At 40.3% G+C, this 13,448-nt stretch overlaps 1 protein-coding gene across 2 annotated transcripts in view; it reads right to left on the bottom strand.

Annotated features, from left to right (window-relative positions):
* The window catches only part of si:dkey-191g9.5 (rap1 GTPase-GDP dissociation stimulator 1-B), a 55,584-nt gene extending 44,383 nt beyond the window's left edge, over positions 1 to 11,201 (bottom strand). For both annotated transcript variants that reach the window (XM_049601211.1, XM_049601212.1), the window contains exon 1: positions 10,905 to 11,201. In XM_049601211.1, coding sequence (XP_049457168.1) covers positions 10,905 to 10,917 — 13 coding nt within the window. In that variant the 5' untranslated portion in view covers positions 10,918 to 11,201. The remainder of the gene's footprint in view (positions 1 to 10,904) is intronic.
* Positions 11,202 to 13,448: the final 2,247 nt, after the last annotated feature.

The raw sequence follows: 13,448 nt of genomic DNA, 5'->3' as shown, positions 1-13,448 counted from the left end.
CATTTTAATAAACTCTCATACATGAACACTTAATTTTTATTTAAATCAACAATAGCAAAAGTATATCAGATCAGCAGGAGGCACCTGAGGAGCAGTCAATGGTGTTTGCATGAGAGCTATGTTTTCATCAACCCTATGCCAGACTAAGCACTGACATTGATTAATTCCACAAAATTCAAGTTGTTATGTTAAACCTCTCAAGTGTTAAATGCAGTATTTGAAACTATTCCTAAATAACCAGTTTGTACTGAAACCACAGATTTAAACATCACCTTTGAAATACAGTGTTGCTGCCTTGCTAGTTAGATAGTTTCTGATATACAGTGCCCTCCAAAAGTATTGGAACAGTGAGTCCAATTCGTTTACTTTTGTTGTAGACTGAAAACATTTGGGTTTGACATCAAAAGATGAATATGAGACAAGAGATCAACATTTCAGCTTTTATTTCCAGGTATTCACATGTGGATCAGATACACAACTTAGAAGATAGCATTATTTGTAATGGAACACAAAATTTTTAGGTGAGCAAAAGTATTGGAACATATAAACTTAAAATAGATTAAAGTGAATGAGACTCAATATTTAGTTGCATATCCTTTGCTTTCAATAACTGCATCAAGCCTGTGACCCATTGACATCACCAAACTTTTGCATTCTTCTTTTGTGATGCTTTGAACTCCTTTGTTGTTTTGGCAGTGTGTTTTGGGTCGTTATCTTGCTGCATGATGAAGGATCTCCCAATCAGTTTGGTTGCATCTTTCTTTAAATTAGCAGACAAAATGTTTCTGTAGACTTCTGAGTTCATTTTGCTGCTGCCATCATGTGTTACATCATCAATGAAGATGAAAGAGCCCGTCCCAGAAGAAGCCATGCAAGCCCAAGCCATGACATTACCTCCACCGTGTTTCACAGATGAGCTTGTATGTTTGGGATCATGAGCAGATCCTTTCTTTCTCCAAACTTTCGCCTTTCCGTCACTTTGGAAAAAGTTAATCTTTGTCTCATCAGTCCATAAAACTTTTTCCCAGAATTTTTGAGGCTCATCTCTGTACCTTTTGGCAAATTCCAGCCTGGCCTTCCTATTCTTCTTACTAATGAGTGGTTTGCATCTTCTGGTGTAGCCTCTGTACTTTTGTTCATGAAGTCTTCTGCGAACAGTAGATTGTGATACCTTCACTCCTGCCCTATGGAGGTTGTTGCTGATGTCACTAACAGTTGTTTTAGGGTCTTTCTTTACAGCTCTCACAATGTTTCTGTCATCAACTGCTGATGTTTTCCTTGGTCTACCTGTTCGACGTCTGTTGCTTAGTACACCAGTGGTTTCTTTCTTCTTCAGGACATTCCGAATGGTTGTACTGGCTATGGCCAATGTTTGTGCAATGGCTCTGATTGATTGTCCATCTTCTCTCAGATTCACAATTGCTTCTTTTTCACCCATAGACAGCTCTCTGGTTTTCATGTTGGTTCCACCTCTAAATGCAGTCTGCACAGGCAAAATCTATCGTACCCAATCTGAAACTGAGCTCAGACATTCAGTGCTATTTATTGTTTGAATAATCAATGTAATTGGGAGACACCTGGGCAACAAAACACACCTGTCAGTGACATGTTCCAATACTTTTGCTCTCATGAAAAATGGGTGGGTTCAAACAAAAGGTGCTATCTTCTAAGTTGTGTATCAGATCCAGATGTAAATACCTGGAAATAAAAGCTGAAATGTTGATCTCTTGTCCCATATTCATCTTTTGATGTCAAACCCAAATATTTTCAGTCTACAACAAAAATAAAGGAATTGGCCTCATTGTTCCAATACTTTTGGAGGGCACTGTAGCAGAAATTTGACATGCTAGACTTTACGAAAATTGTTACCATCTTAATTTATTTTTTGAATTTGAGATTAGAATCAAGTGTTACACCAAGATATTTAAAATCAGATACCAATGTCAGCTTTTCTCCTGTAACATTATTTGTTGACCTCTTAGTGAAGAACATAACTGTTTTCTTTATGTTAAAGTGAAGATGCGAGTTATTAAGCCACTGTGTGACATGGGCCATTACTGCCGTGAGTTTAGATGCAGCTTGCTGTTTGGTCATTGCATGTACATTAAATTACAGTATCGTCTGTGTACATTTGAATGTCAGACTCATGGCCTCCAGTTGGAAGATTATTTATGCAGATACTTAACAGCAGAGGCCCCAAAATTGATCCTGATACCAATATCATTCTTTCTTTTTTGGAAATACCCTCATCTTAAACACAGGATGATTGCAATTTTCAGGCATCATACTTAGTAGATTGGTGGAGGGGCTTTATATCAGTGTCCATGCTGATTCCATATCGTGCAAATTGAATTTCTTTTTTTTGCTATTTGGGCTTCATCTTGAGTAGTACTGCCATTAACACACAGTTCAAGGTGTTTTTATTAGCAGTATGTTTTCCTGTTAACCACTCTTAAGTTTTCCCAACTCCATAATTCCAAGGGAAATTTGGAATTCCCCTTTGTTTGGTCAGTGATATTAATGAAAAATTTTGCTTTTGCTTTCTCTCATCAGTTTAGGTATGTAACCATTTAATCATGGGAGAACTTTTTTTTGTCTGTTATTGGGTTAAAAAATATTCATTATACCTTGTATTGTGGACAAAAAGATCTGACAGTCAGATTCAACATCAGATTAACACTAGAATATTATTCCATTTAATCCCTTTAATTGCATTTTCAAAGTTATTTTGTTCTCCCTAGGGTATTTTGAACTGACTGGTCTGTCTTAAGATAAGATATGGTATACTTTATTGATCCCCCATGGGGGAAATTCAAGTATCACAGCAGCACAAGACGAAATCAAAGAACATTAAATAGAATAAGATTAGAGAGAAGAAATAAAATGTAAAAGACAATAGATAAATAAAAGATAAAATAAAATTGCTACATTACAATACAACTATTATTATTATTATAACAATTATTACATTACAAGGACAGACACTTTTTGGACAATTTCCCAACTGCAAGGGTCAAGTTATGATTGGATAACCCAGTGATCATACTGAATGCTTAGCATTGTTTAATAAATAATTGTTTAATAATACCATAAACTATCTTAATAAAAAAACATATATAAAATAAGATGTTATATAGAATAATATTTAAAAAAGTTAAATGAGAACTCCGAGTTTGTCTCCATTCTTGCATGACAATATGGCCCAAGTAGCATCCTGTTTATAAAAGACAGGAATTTGTTCACTTAGCAGCATCACTTATCCAATCCACACTGCCTAACCAGCAAAATATGTGTTAATCAGTTTCCAAAACCCAAACCAACCTGCAAACCGCAAACTTTATGCATTATGGTAGCACAACTGTGTTGTACTGAAGACTGAGACAAGGAGACAGACACAAACTAAGCACCGCGGTGTGTGTGTGTGTGTGTGTGTGTGTGTGTGTGTGTGTGTGTGTTTGTGTGTATGTGAGAAAGAGAGAGAGACAGAGTGACAGAGAGGGGAAGAGAAGGTCAACTACTGCACGTGATGTTTCTGTAAGTTATTAAGAACTTGACCAGTATACTGCTTTGTCACTTTTAGACACTGAATGTTTTGATATATTTCTAGTAAGCTTACTCAACCTATTACATCACTAACAAATAGATTTAGAACGTCCTTAGTAATAGCGGGTCTAATGCATATATTTGGGGTTGGTTATTGTTCCTAATGAAATTATTTCCATCTCAATTGTTTTGGGGGTTGACTGAATATAAGAAGAAAAAAATACTAGAAATCCTAAATACTGTGAAACGTTTTTTTCCTCCTCATGTTTTCTAAATCAATTAATGTTCTGCTTTTTTTTTTGTTTGTTTGTTTTTACATATTTGAATATCCATTCTCTTAACTTTATGTTGTCGTTTGTGTTTCTTTAGCTAAAGTCAAGCACTATGTTTTGGGCTGAAATGTACCAATGTATTGTAATTTTTTGGGTGGGTCATAAAAAATATGTCCGCAGGTTCTGTATCAAGGCCAATCCAGGCATTTTCAGCAGATTTCAATAGGCTATATTGTGCCTGATCCATTTCCAGTTCTCTGTTTACTACAAAACATTGTGCTCTGGGTAGGCCATCTTTCAGCAACACCATAGTGTACTTCATTAAATACTGGAACTTTTTCTTATTCCAGTGGATTATAAATTAATTAAAATTAGTTAACATCGCATTGATGTAAAAAGATGCACATTTGAAGAGGTGACTTCCCCAAACAACACACAAAGGAGGATGGAAAAGTGAACTATGCCAACGTGTGTTGATTCAGTCGAGATAACATCAAAGAAGACAAGCTAATCTACAGGAGAATAAATATTTGAAAGTAATACAGAACACCTGAGAGCCTCACAGCATTATATTCTATTACAAATTTTAATATTTTGAATTGTCACCTGCCGCCTGATTTTCTGTTCTTTACATAAATGTTTCCACTCTATAGTGGAGCATAAGAATTTACCAGAATGCAGGAAATGAAGCGTCTGACACTCAAATTTCCACACACACTCAAACACATACAACCCTCACACACACAGTGAGGAGAGACCTACAGATGGTAATCACCTGAGCTAATCCCTTGTAAGTCGAATGAAAATAGCCTGAGTGGAGGGGGCTATCAGGCTGATACACTGCCTGCTGTGTCTGGGTCTAACCCCAGTGTCCTTCTGTGCGTGCGTGCGTGTGTGTGTGTGTGAGAGAGAGAGAGAGAGAGAGAGACCGTGTGTTTCTAAGTGTGTTTGGCAAGAAAGCAGGCAAGCAATTTACTGATCAGTCTCGCAAGCCCTTCTTAAATAGCATTTGTGTAAATTTGCAGGAAAGCTCAATCAGTCTTGTTTCAGCATTGGCAGGATTAAAACAAAATTGGGGAGTGCAGAAAAATGCCGCCTGCCTACTGTTGTTCATACAGAATGTGCCTTTATTGGGGCAATGGGGGGTGTGAGCAAGTAACACAATCTGTAGCTCAGCGTGTGACGTAAACAGTGACATGCTCTGAGGGAAGCCGCAGCTGGTCAGTCCTTTGGCGATTCTCTCATAAGTTGGCCCATCCTTCACCGTCTCCGTCATCTGACGGTTAATGGCCTCTTCGAGGACAAGGAGGGTGTGCAATTCCTTGTCTCCCCAGTTGCTCATCTTCACTGTAGTGTCTGTCAGGTTTGCATTTCCCTCATGCTACTAGCCGCTCATTCCTGCTATCAGCTGTTTCCTGTTTATCCACCGCCAGTGGGTCGCACATGCGACGTCATCAACAGCTCCTCCCACAAGTCATCAACACCTGCTGTGGCGGAAGGGCGCCTCATTCTTTTTAAACCAAAAAGGTTCCGCCAATATGTCTACCCAACAAGGCGGAAAATTGGGCACCTCGGATCAACTTGCCAGTCCGGCTCTGTGTGTCTAAACACTCGCAGCTTGCCGGCAAAATGGCCCAACATTCGCCTAAAATCTGGCAGTGTAAAAGGGGCTTATGGCTCCTACATTCCGGCCCCTAATTATTCTAACCTAATAATTATACATTTACACATCATGTAGGAGACAAACACACAAAAGAAAAATTCAAAGATATGGTTCAGTCCCCTTGAAGATGTCCTTTTCTTTTTTAGTGCAGCCATGGAGTTTCCACACATACAAACATACGGAGTACATGAAGGGGGTGGACACAGTATCAGGAACACCTGCACAATCTAATATAACAGAACTGGAACAAATCCAGGAACAAATCCCAATATCGTGAAGCTCATTGTGTGTAGTGGTGCTCACACTTTGTAAGACAGCTGTTGATCCACCTCTATGATCAGTTTTTAAAGCAGTACATTGTGATACTGCCTTTGGGATTTATGCCTCCAATCAGCATTTAGCAAGACAAATAAGAGTCCGCAGCAGCAGAAGCCTCAGATAAGATTGGCTCTTTGGGCGGTGGTGTGACTGCAGCTTGTAATGCATGACAGCCAGTCCCTTCACTCTCAAGCTAAACAGTGCTCTCTTACTGCTCAGTGAGACAAACAGCCTGGTGTTCCATGGATTGTCTGGTCTAACTGTGACATTGGGGAGCGGTGCAGCTAGAGCTTAGATTCTCTGCCCGGGCCATAATTTCTCGCAACTATCCTCAGGCTCAGACGGGTTGGTCTCCTCAGTATAGACCTAAGCTATGGAACCAACTACTTATCACACCTGGGGGGTGATAAGTCGGCCCCCCCTTGACGGCATCACTGGCCGTACACGTGTGAGTTGTTGACAGTGACGACGTGTGTGTCGGCTTTGTCGGGTCTACCAAGTGCAGCACGATGCTGGTATATGATAGCAAAAAGACAGGGACCTCAACACTTAAGAGGTGTGATTTTACATCAGACTACTTGTTATTAAGCTTAACCCTTGGATGACCCTTTGTGACTTACGACATCCATGATCCTTCATAGTGGACAAAAATGTCCAGGGGTCATCCAAGGGTTAATGTGGGGTTATTGCCCAAGTAAAGCTGGCTGTATTCACACATTTTAATAGTGATTTTATTTAATAACAGTGACATCATGGCTAACACTATCATTACCTGGCTGTCCATGAAGGCAGGTCAGGGAAATATGAACAACATATTCTCACTCTAACCTCGTCAAATATTGACGTTTGATCATGGACTTTCTAAGCACATTGGATGTTGATGATCTGGGATGTTGTGTCAACTTCAGCCTGTTAAATGCATTGTCCATCCATCACCCCTCCCACCCACCTTACTTGGACTTTTGTTGTTGTGCTGCTTCGTTTCCCCCTGACGACACCAGACACCGTTAAACAATAAAGGCGACCAGCCACGTATCATGCTGAAGCGAAAGGACGCCTTTTTATCTGTGCCCACAAGCAATACAGCCGTCACTAACATACCTCTCAGTCCTCCAGCTTGAATTGGCTACCCGGCCTGCTGCTACCATAGACTGCGTGTTACTGGATTAGCTGATAATGAGAGTCTGTTGCTGTAGAGCGGCATTTGTACTTTTGCTCATACTATTGTCACACTAGCGGTGACACAGCAACAGGCTACAAGTCATTTTTAATGGAAGCTAATGACATTAAGCTACAAACCAATGGCCAACATTTGTCGCTGCGGACGGGTGTGACAAGATACAAATCAAAGTTGAGTTGGCCTAAACTTTTTTAAGCACTCAAATGACATGGTAATGCATCAACCAATTACATGGTTTGTTCCCAGCTGTGGTACTGTGTTATTTAGCTAGATCAGGCTGAGGCTAGCTCTCTGTGTATTGCCGTGTATTCAGAGATGGAAAATGCAATGTTTCAATGGGTCTCAGACACTGATGAAAAGCATTTAAATTTTTTGACCAAATAAAAACTCTAGATGCTGTTCAACGAGGTGCTTTGTGGCAAGTAGCACTCACACAAGGACGTTATTATGTTAATTAGCTCTTGAGCAACACTTCAATGGCAACTCAGCAATAATGTAGGTCACGCAGCTGCAAAACACCAGGGTGTGTGTGCTGTGCTATAGACTGTGTGTGCTATTGGGTTAGCTGCTAACTGCTAAGTGTCTGTAGCTGCAAGGCAGCTTGTTCCTTAGCCCAGAGGTGTGTATATTACTGTGATACTGGGTTAGTAGGTAATAACAATCTGTCGCCGTGGGGTGGAATTCATTTTTTGGCTTGGGGGTGTGTGTATATTGCTGTGATATCTATGATACTGTGATAACACGTTTCTGTGGTGTGACAAACTTATTACACATATTTATTTTTCCTTTACCCGGACTTGCAGTTAAGATTGTTTTAAATGTCTTCTGCAGTCATCTTTTTTTGTCTTTATATTTTGCCCTCTTAGGGACTACTGCAACACATAAAGCTATTGGAGATCATTGATCTTAAGTGAATCAGAGAAGAAGTGCACTAGAAAAAGAGGCTAAAATATAGTATTAAATCAATTAGCTAATTTAAAGAAAGCAAACAAACAATATTACAGAAAATGTCATGTCAGGTTTCTTGTAGTTAATTATATATTATCTCGTCACATGATAAGAGACTTGAAATTGGATAACATCAACATATATATTACTGCATCTCTGTGTATAACAAAAGCACCAAATAAAATAAGAAATCATTAATTTCATTTAACAATTTTAAGTGTTTACAGTTATTATATAGTTGATTTATAATTATAGATGCTTGCTATAGATAGCAAGTGGCATTGTTTTTAATTTAATGAGAGTTCTTCTTTGAACACAGGTAGATTTTCAAGGTGGCAATGACTGATAAGGGCCCATTCTCCACCCAACACATTGTTGGAGGGCCCACTCTCTTTATGGGCCCCCCACCTTACGGGCCCTAGTGCAACCACACTTCCTGCACTGCCTTTATTAAAACTCCTGGTTATTGTAGTAAATGGATATTTTATTCTATGTTTTGGCCTCTCGTCCACACACAAACAGAGTTTTAAGTCACTAAAACAGAGATTTTTTTAAACACCTTCTAAGATGCAGATTTTTTTTTTTTTTTAAATTCTTGTCTCTGTTTACCTGTGTGGACGTGTAAAACGGAGCAAATTAGGCAACAATAATGAAATCAGTTTGCCAATTGTTGCTTTGAGATCACGTTTGCATTTGACTTCCCATGTTTCAAACACAAGCTCACAAGTCACTATTGTCACACATGTATACTGCCAGATATCAATACATACTTTTAACATATTGTACCACAGTAGCCAGAACTATAACTATAATATTATTACTTTCAACAATGTTGTTGTAAGCTACTGTCATTACCTGCATCTCTCTCTCTCTCTCTCTCTCTCTTTCTCTGTCTCATTGTGTCATATGGATTACTGTTAATTTGTTATGCTGATCTGTTCTGTACGACATCTATTGCACGTCTGTCCGTCCTGGAAGAGGGATCCCTCCTCAGTTGCTCTTCCTGAGGTTTCTACCGTTTTTTTCCCCCGTTAAAGGGGTTTTTTTGGAGAGTTTTTCCCTTATCTGCTGCGAGGGTCTTAAGGACAGAGGGATGTCGTATGCTGTAAAGCCCTGTGAGGCAAATTGTGATTTGTGATATTGGGCTTTATAAATAAAATTGAATTGAATTGAAAATTGAAGTTCCATTTGAACACAGCATTACAACAACAACAATAGCAGACTGCTTTTTTGCTAATGTTTTGTCTGCACTTCTTGCGAGCGGCATGGTGATGCAGTGGTTAGCAGTGTTGCCTCAAAACAAGAGGGCTCCTGGTTTGAACCCCAGGGCGGGGGAGGAGATTGCATGTCCTACGTGTGTCAGCATGGGTTTTCTCCGGGTGCTCCGGTTTCCTCCCACAGTCCAAAGACATGCAGATTAGGTTAAGTGGTAACTCTAAATTGGCAGTAGGTGTGAATGTGAGTGTGAATGATTGTCTGTCTCTGAGGCCCTGTTTAGACGACAACGGTTTCTCTAAAAATGGAAAAGTCTGTCCTCTGCGTTTTAAAAAACTTCTGCGTTTATATGACGTCGTTATTGAAACGATCCCCATTCACACAGAGCTGCAAAATCTACTGGAAACGCTGTAGTATGCACGCCAGGCCAATGGGTGGCAGTGTAAATTTGCAAAGCAACACCACAGCATGACTCCATGCGCCTGCGCTGAAGCGCCTTCCTTTACAACACAGTGATTACAAACCAAAACAAAGAAGACACAATGGCGAAAGCATGCACAGATAACTTTGTCTGGATGGACGACAAGGTGGAGTTGCTACAGTAACAGATCTACACTTCACTTCAAATCAACAGGGTGAGCAGCACAAACAGAGCTTGGCATTGTTGTTGTGACGGTCGACTTTCCCGCGCATGCCTAGTGACTGGAACCGTAATGCACATGTGCAAAAAGTCTCAGTGGAGCTGCAGAGGAACTGCATATTGCAAGTTTACATGACAACGGAGAACCCGTTGTCAAAACGTTGCGTTTTCAGGCACCCAAAACGCCGCTGTCGTGTAAACGATCAGTGACCTGTCCAGGGTGAACCCTGCCTCTCATCCAATGTCAGCTGGGATAAGCTCCAGCCCCCACATACGACACCTAACAGGATAAGCGGTTACGGAAAATGAATAAATGAATGCTTGTCTAATGACTACTTTACACTTACTATTACTGGACCACTTCATGGACGAACATGCTGCACCCAATATTTTTTGCTCCACCTCAACGTCTGTGGTTTAAAGTCAGTCAAGCAGATGGTGGGACACTTCAAGAGTGGGATTTTGTTTGACGAGGGGTGTAAGGACAACTTTTAATGCCCAGAGTATTACCCGTGTCTTTGTGTGAGCACCTTCATCCGTATATTGAAGAGAAATCAGCAGTGATGAGATCTCAGGTAGCTGTTTTGAAAAGGGTAACTTTAGCTTGTACAGGTTACTGCCTTTGTGACAAGGAGAGACTGCGCAACACAGGTAACGCCAGTGATTGCTTGGGGTAATTTTTGCCTCCCACTGTGGACAAAGATAAAAAGGTGTGGACAGAATTATTTTTTTAAACGAAGTGAAACAAAGGGGGAAAATGTCCTCTCTCAGAAATATCTGTATACATGTTGACAGGGCCTCTGTGTAAGTCATGATTAAAAATCTGACATTTGTTCAACATTTAACAATTTGGTTTAAATGTCAGCCATCAAGGTAGTTTCAGTTCTTCTTCTCCACTGTTGATTCAATCATATTTATCTCCTCCTCAATCAGAATATCTATCTATCTATCTATCTATAGAATGCCTTCATATTCAAATTAATACACACACATTCACATTCCTTGATGTGTGATGCCTAAAATCACATAACCACAGCTCATATTGTACGTCATTACTGATATGAAACCATGCACACTCACACACATAAACACACACTAGGGGATGTTCAATATGTAGCTACTTACCGGTGTCTGTCATGGCTGCTGGTCGACAGGCTCTCTGCTGCCTGGCTCACTGCCTCTGCCTGTTTGCACTGTGTGTTTGTATGTGTGTGTGCAAACGTGTGAGTGTGTGTGTGTGTGTGTGCAAACGTGTGTATGTGGCTGGCAGAGGAGCTACCCTCCCTTCTTACGGTCAGGTGTACCCCAGCTCTGTCTCTCACTCTGTCTGTTTCTCTTTACTCCTCGCTCTTGCTCCCTTAATCCAATTATCCGACACTCTCTCTCTGTCTTTCTCTCTCTCTCCTCCCCCTCCCTACCACCAGTGCGCCTGCGTTCTCTCTCCCTGCTCATTTGCTGTCAGTTCCCTCCTTCCGTTTCTCTCTCTCTCAATTCTCAAATTCATATGCCGGTAAGCGTTATTTTATATTAAAGCATCACTGTAGGCTATATAAGAGTGTGAGTGATAGCCAACAAATAAATTTAAATTATTGGATAAAAAACAAGCTTCTATTTCACAGAAATATTTTATGAAATAATATTTAGCTATAGAAAACCCAATGTCTGAAGATAACAACATACACAGAGCAATTCAGTGAAACACAGAACATTTCTGAAACCCCCAAAAGAGTTGAGGAAGAGCGGTGGATGCAGGCTTCATGAGGAGAAATAGTTGTAACCTTGATGTGACTTCAGTTCTATGAGTATGTGCACAGCTTTCTAACGGACTTCCCTAATGGTATACCCCATCAAGGCTTCACCTCAGCATCCTTAGACAAATCTTTGCCCTCACCGCCCAATAAGATCATAGCATACATGCCCTATAAAACCATAACACACCCATTGATTAGCTCAGTCTTGGACTCATCAGCTGATGAAAGGGTCCAGCGGGACATATAGTTAGAGGGCAACATATTACATCCAGGTCGCTACTATTTCTATTTCATGCTTTGCCCTCTGACATGCTTTGCTATTGGTAAACACCGGCAGCAAAGTACCCAGGTGAACAGCCCTGGACCCGAAGGCAAATGCAAATCTTTCATAAAATTGCATCACAAGTGAATGTCTCCCATGGACTGTATAACTAATAGATGTAGCCACCGTGACATCACCCAGCGAATAGTGGACTGCCGTTTTGAAGCCACTTGTTAGATAGACAACAGGCGCTTACTGCACCTTTGCAAACAGCTCACCTCCAACAGGTAAACTTCTGTTACACTTACAGCAAAACAATGAGGGATTTTAGCTGTGGATCAACCTGCTGCTTTAAACGTCATCATCATAATACCACAAAGAGAGTTACAGTTCTCTTGGAAGAAATGAAGGTGTGAATAACTTTCACAAGATCATGAGGATAACTGGAATATAGATCTCAATGTAAGTACAGTTGTAAAAAGTTCAAAGGAAATGTATTTATATGTAAGCACATAAAGGGCAAAGAGAGATAACAGGGCCTAGGGCCGATGCTTAAGGGAACCTCACAGAAGACACCAGCTATCAGATCAGGTCAGATGTAAACCAAATTGTTTTTGAAGGACAACACAGGGCAACTGTGGATCAGAGGTAGAGCAGCATGTCCACTAGTTGGACGATTGACAGTTTCCACCCTGGCTCCTCCAGTCTGCATATTGAAGTAGTCTTGGGCAAGATACTGAACCCCAAATTGCTCCTGATGGCTGTTCCATTGTTGTGTGAGTGCGAGTGAATGGTTACTGGGAACCAGGTGGCACCATGTATGGTAGCCTCAGCCACCAGTGTGTGAATGGGTGAATGTGACATTTTGTGTAAAAGCACTTGGAGTGGTCTGAAGACTAGAGAACCACTATACAAGTGCAGTCCATTTACCATTTAACAACCCAGAAGTTATTGAGGGTTCAGAGATATATTCAGTCCACTGTACAGTTTTTTTTTTTTTACAATAGAGGATTTTATCTTGAAAATTCTGCTTTGTCTGGGCTCATCCATAAACTAATGTTACCATCTAGGTGGTTGTTGTTATGAAAATCCAGCCTTGTCCAGGGCCCCCTGGTAAACTCTCGTGACCATCTAGGGGCTTGTATTTTGAAAATTATGCTTTGTCCAGCCAATAGATTAGGCTAGAATACTGTCCATACTGTACATACTGTATACATAATGTTAACCACTAACAGCCCGTTAATTTTAGATTTAAAATTCTCTTTAACCATTTCATTCAATATTGTGGAATTAGAGGGGAAAATGCCTCTCATTATGAGTTATATCAGAGGGAGTTAAATTTTAGTTTAGTTAAATATAACGTTGGTGATTGTAGAGTAGTGAGTGGAGGTGAACTGAGGAAATAATTTTAGAGTTTGAGCCAGTACACTGCGTGCACAATTACTAGGAAAGTGGAGTAATCATTTCATTTATTTATTTATTTATTTATTTATACAGGAAATCAGGCACAGCGCCAGGATTTTTTTCTCTCCCGGGGCTAAGGGGGAGCTTGACCTTAGCACTGTGGGGGTGCTAAGAAAATAATTGATTTTCATGACTTCAGTTACTTTATAAGGAGGTTCTTGTTTTTTCAATAAAAGCAGCTATGATACACAG

The sequence above is a fragment of the Epinephelus fuscoguttatus genome, linkage group LG16 (assembly GCF_011397635.1).
Source record: "Epinephelus fuscoguttatus linkage group LG16, E.fuscoguttatus.final_Chr_v1".
In the NCBI taxonomy this organism is placed as follows: Eukaryota; Metazoa; Chordata; class Actinopteri; order Perciformes; family Serranidae; genus Epinephelus; species Epinephelus fuscoguttatus.
The sequence above is the reverse complement of the archived record's forward strand: the minus strand, read 5'-3'. Positions and strand labels throughout refer to the sequence as shown.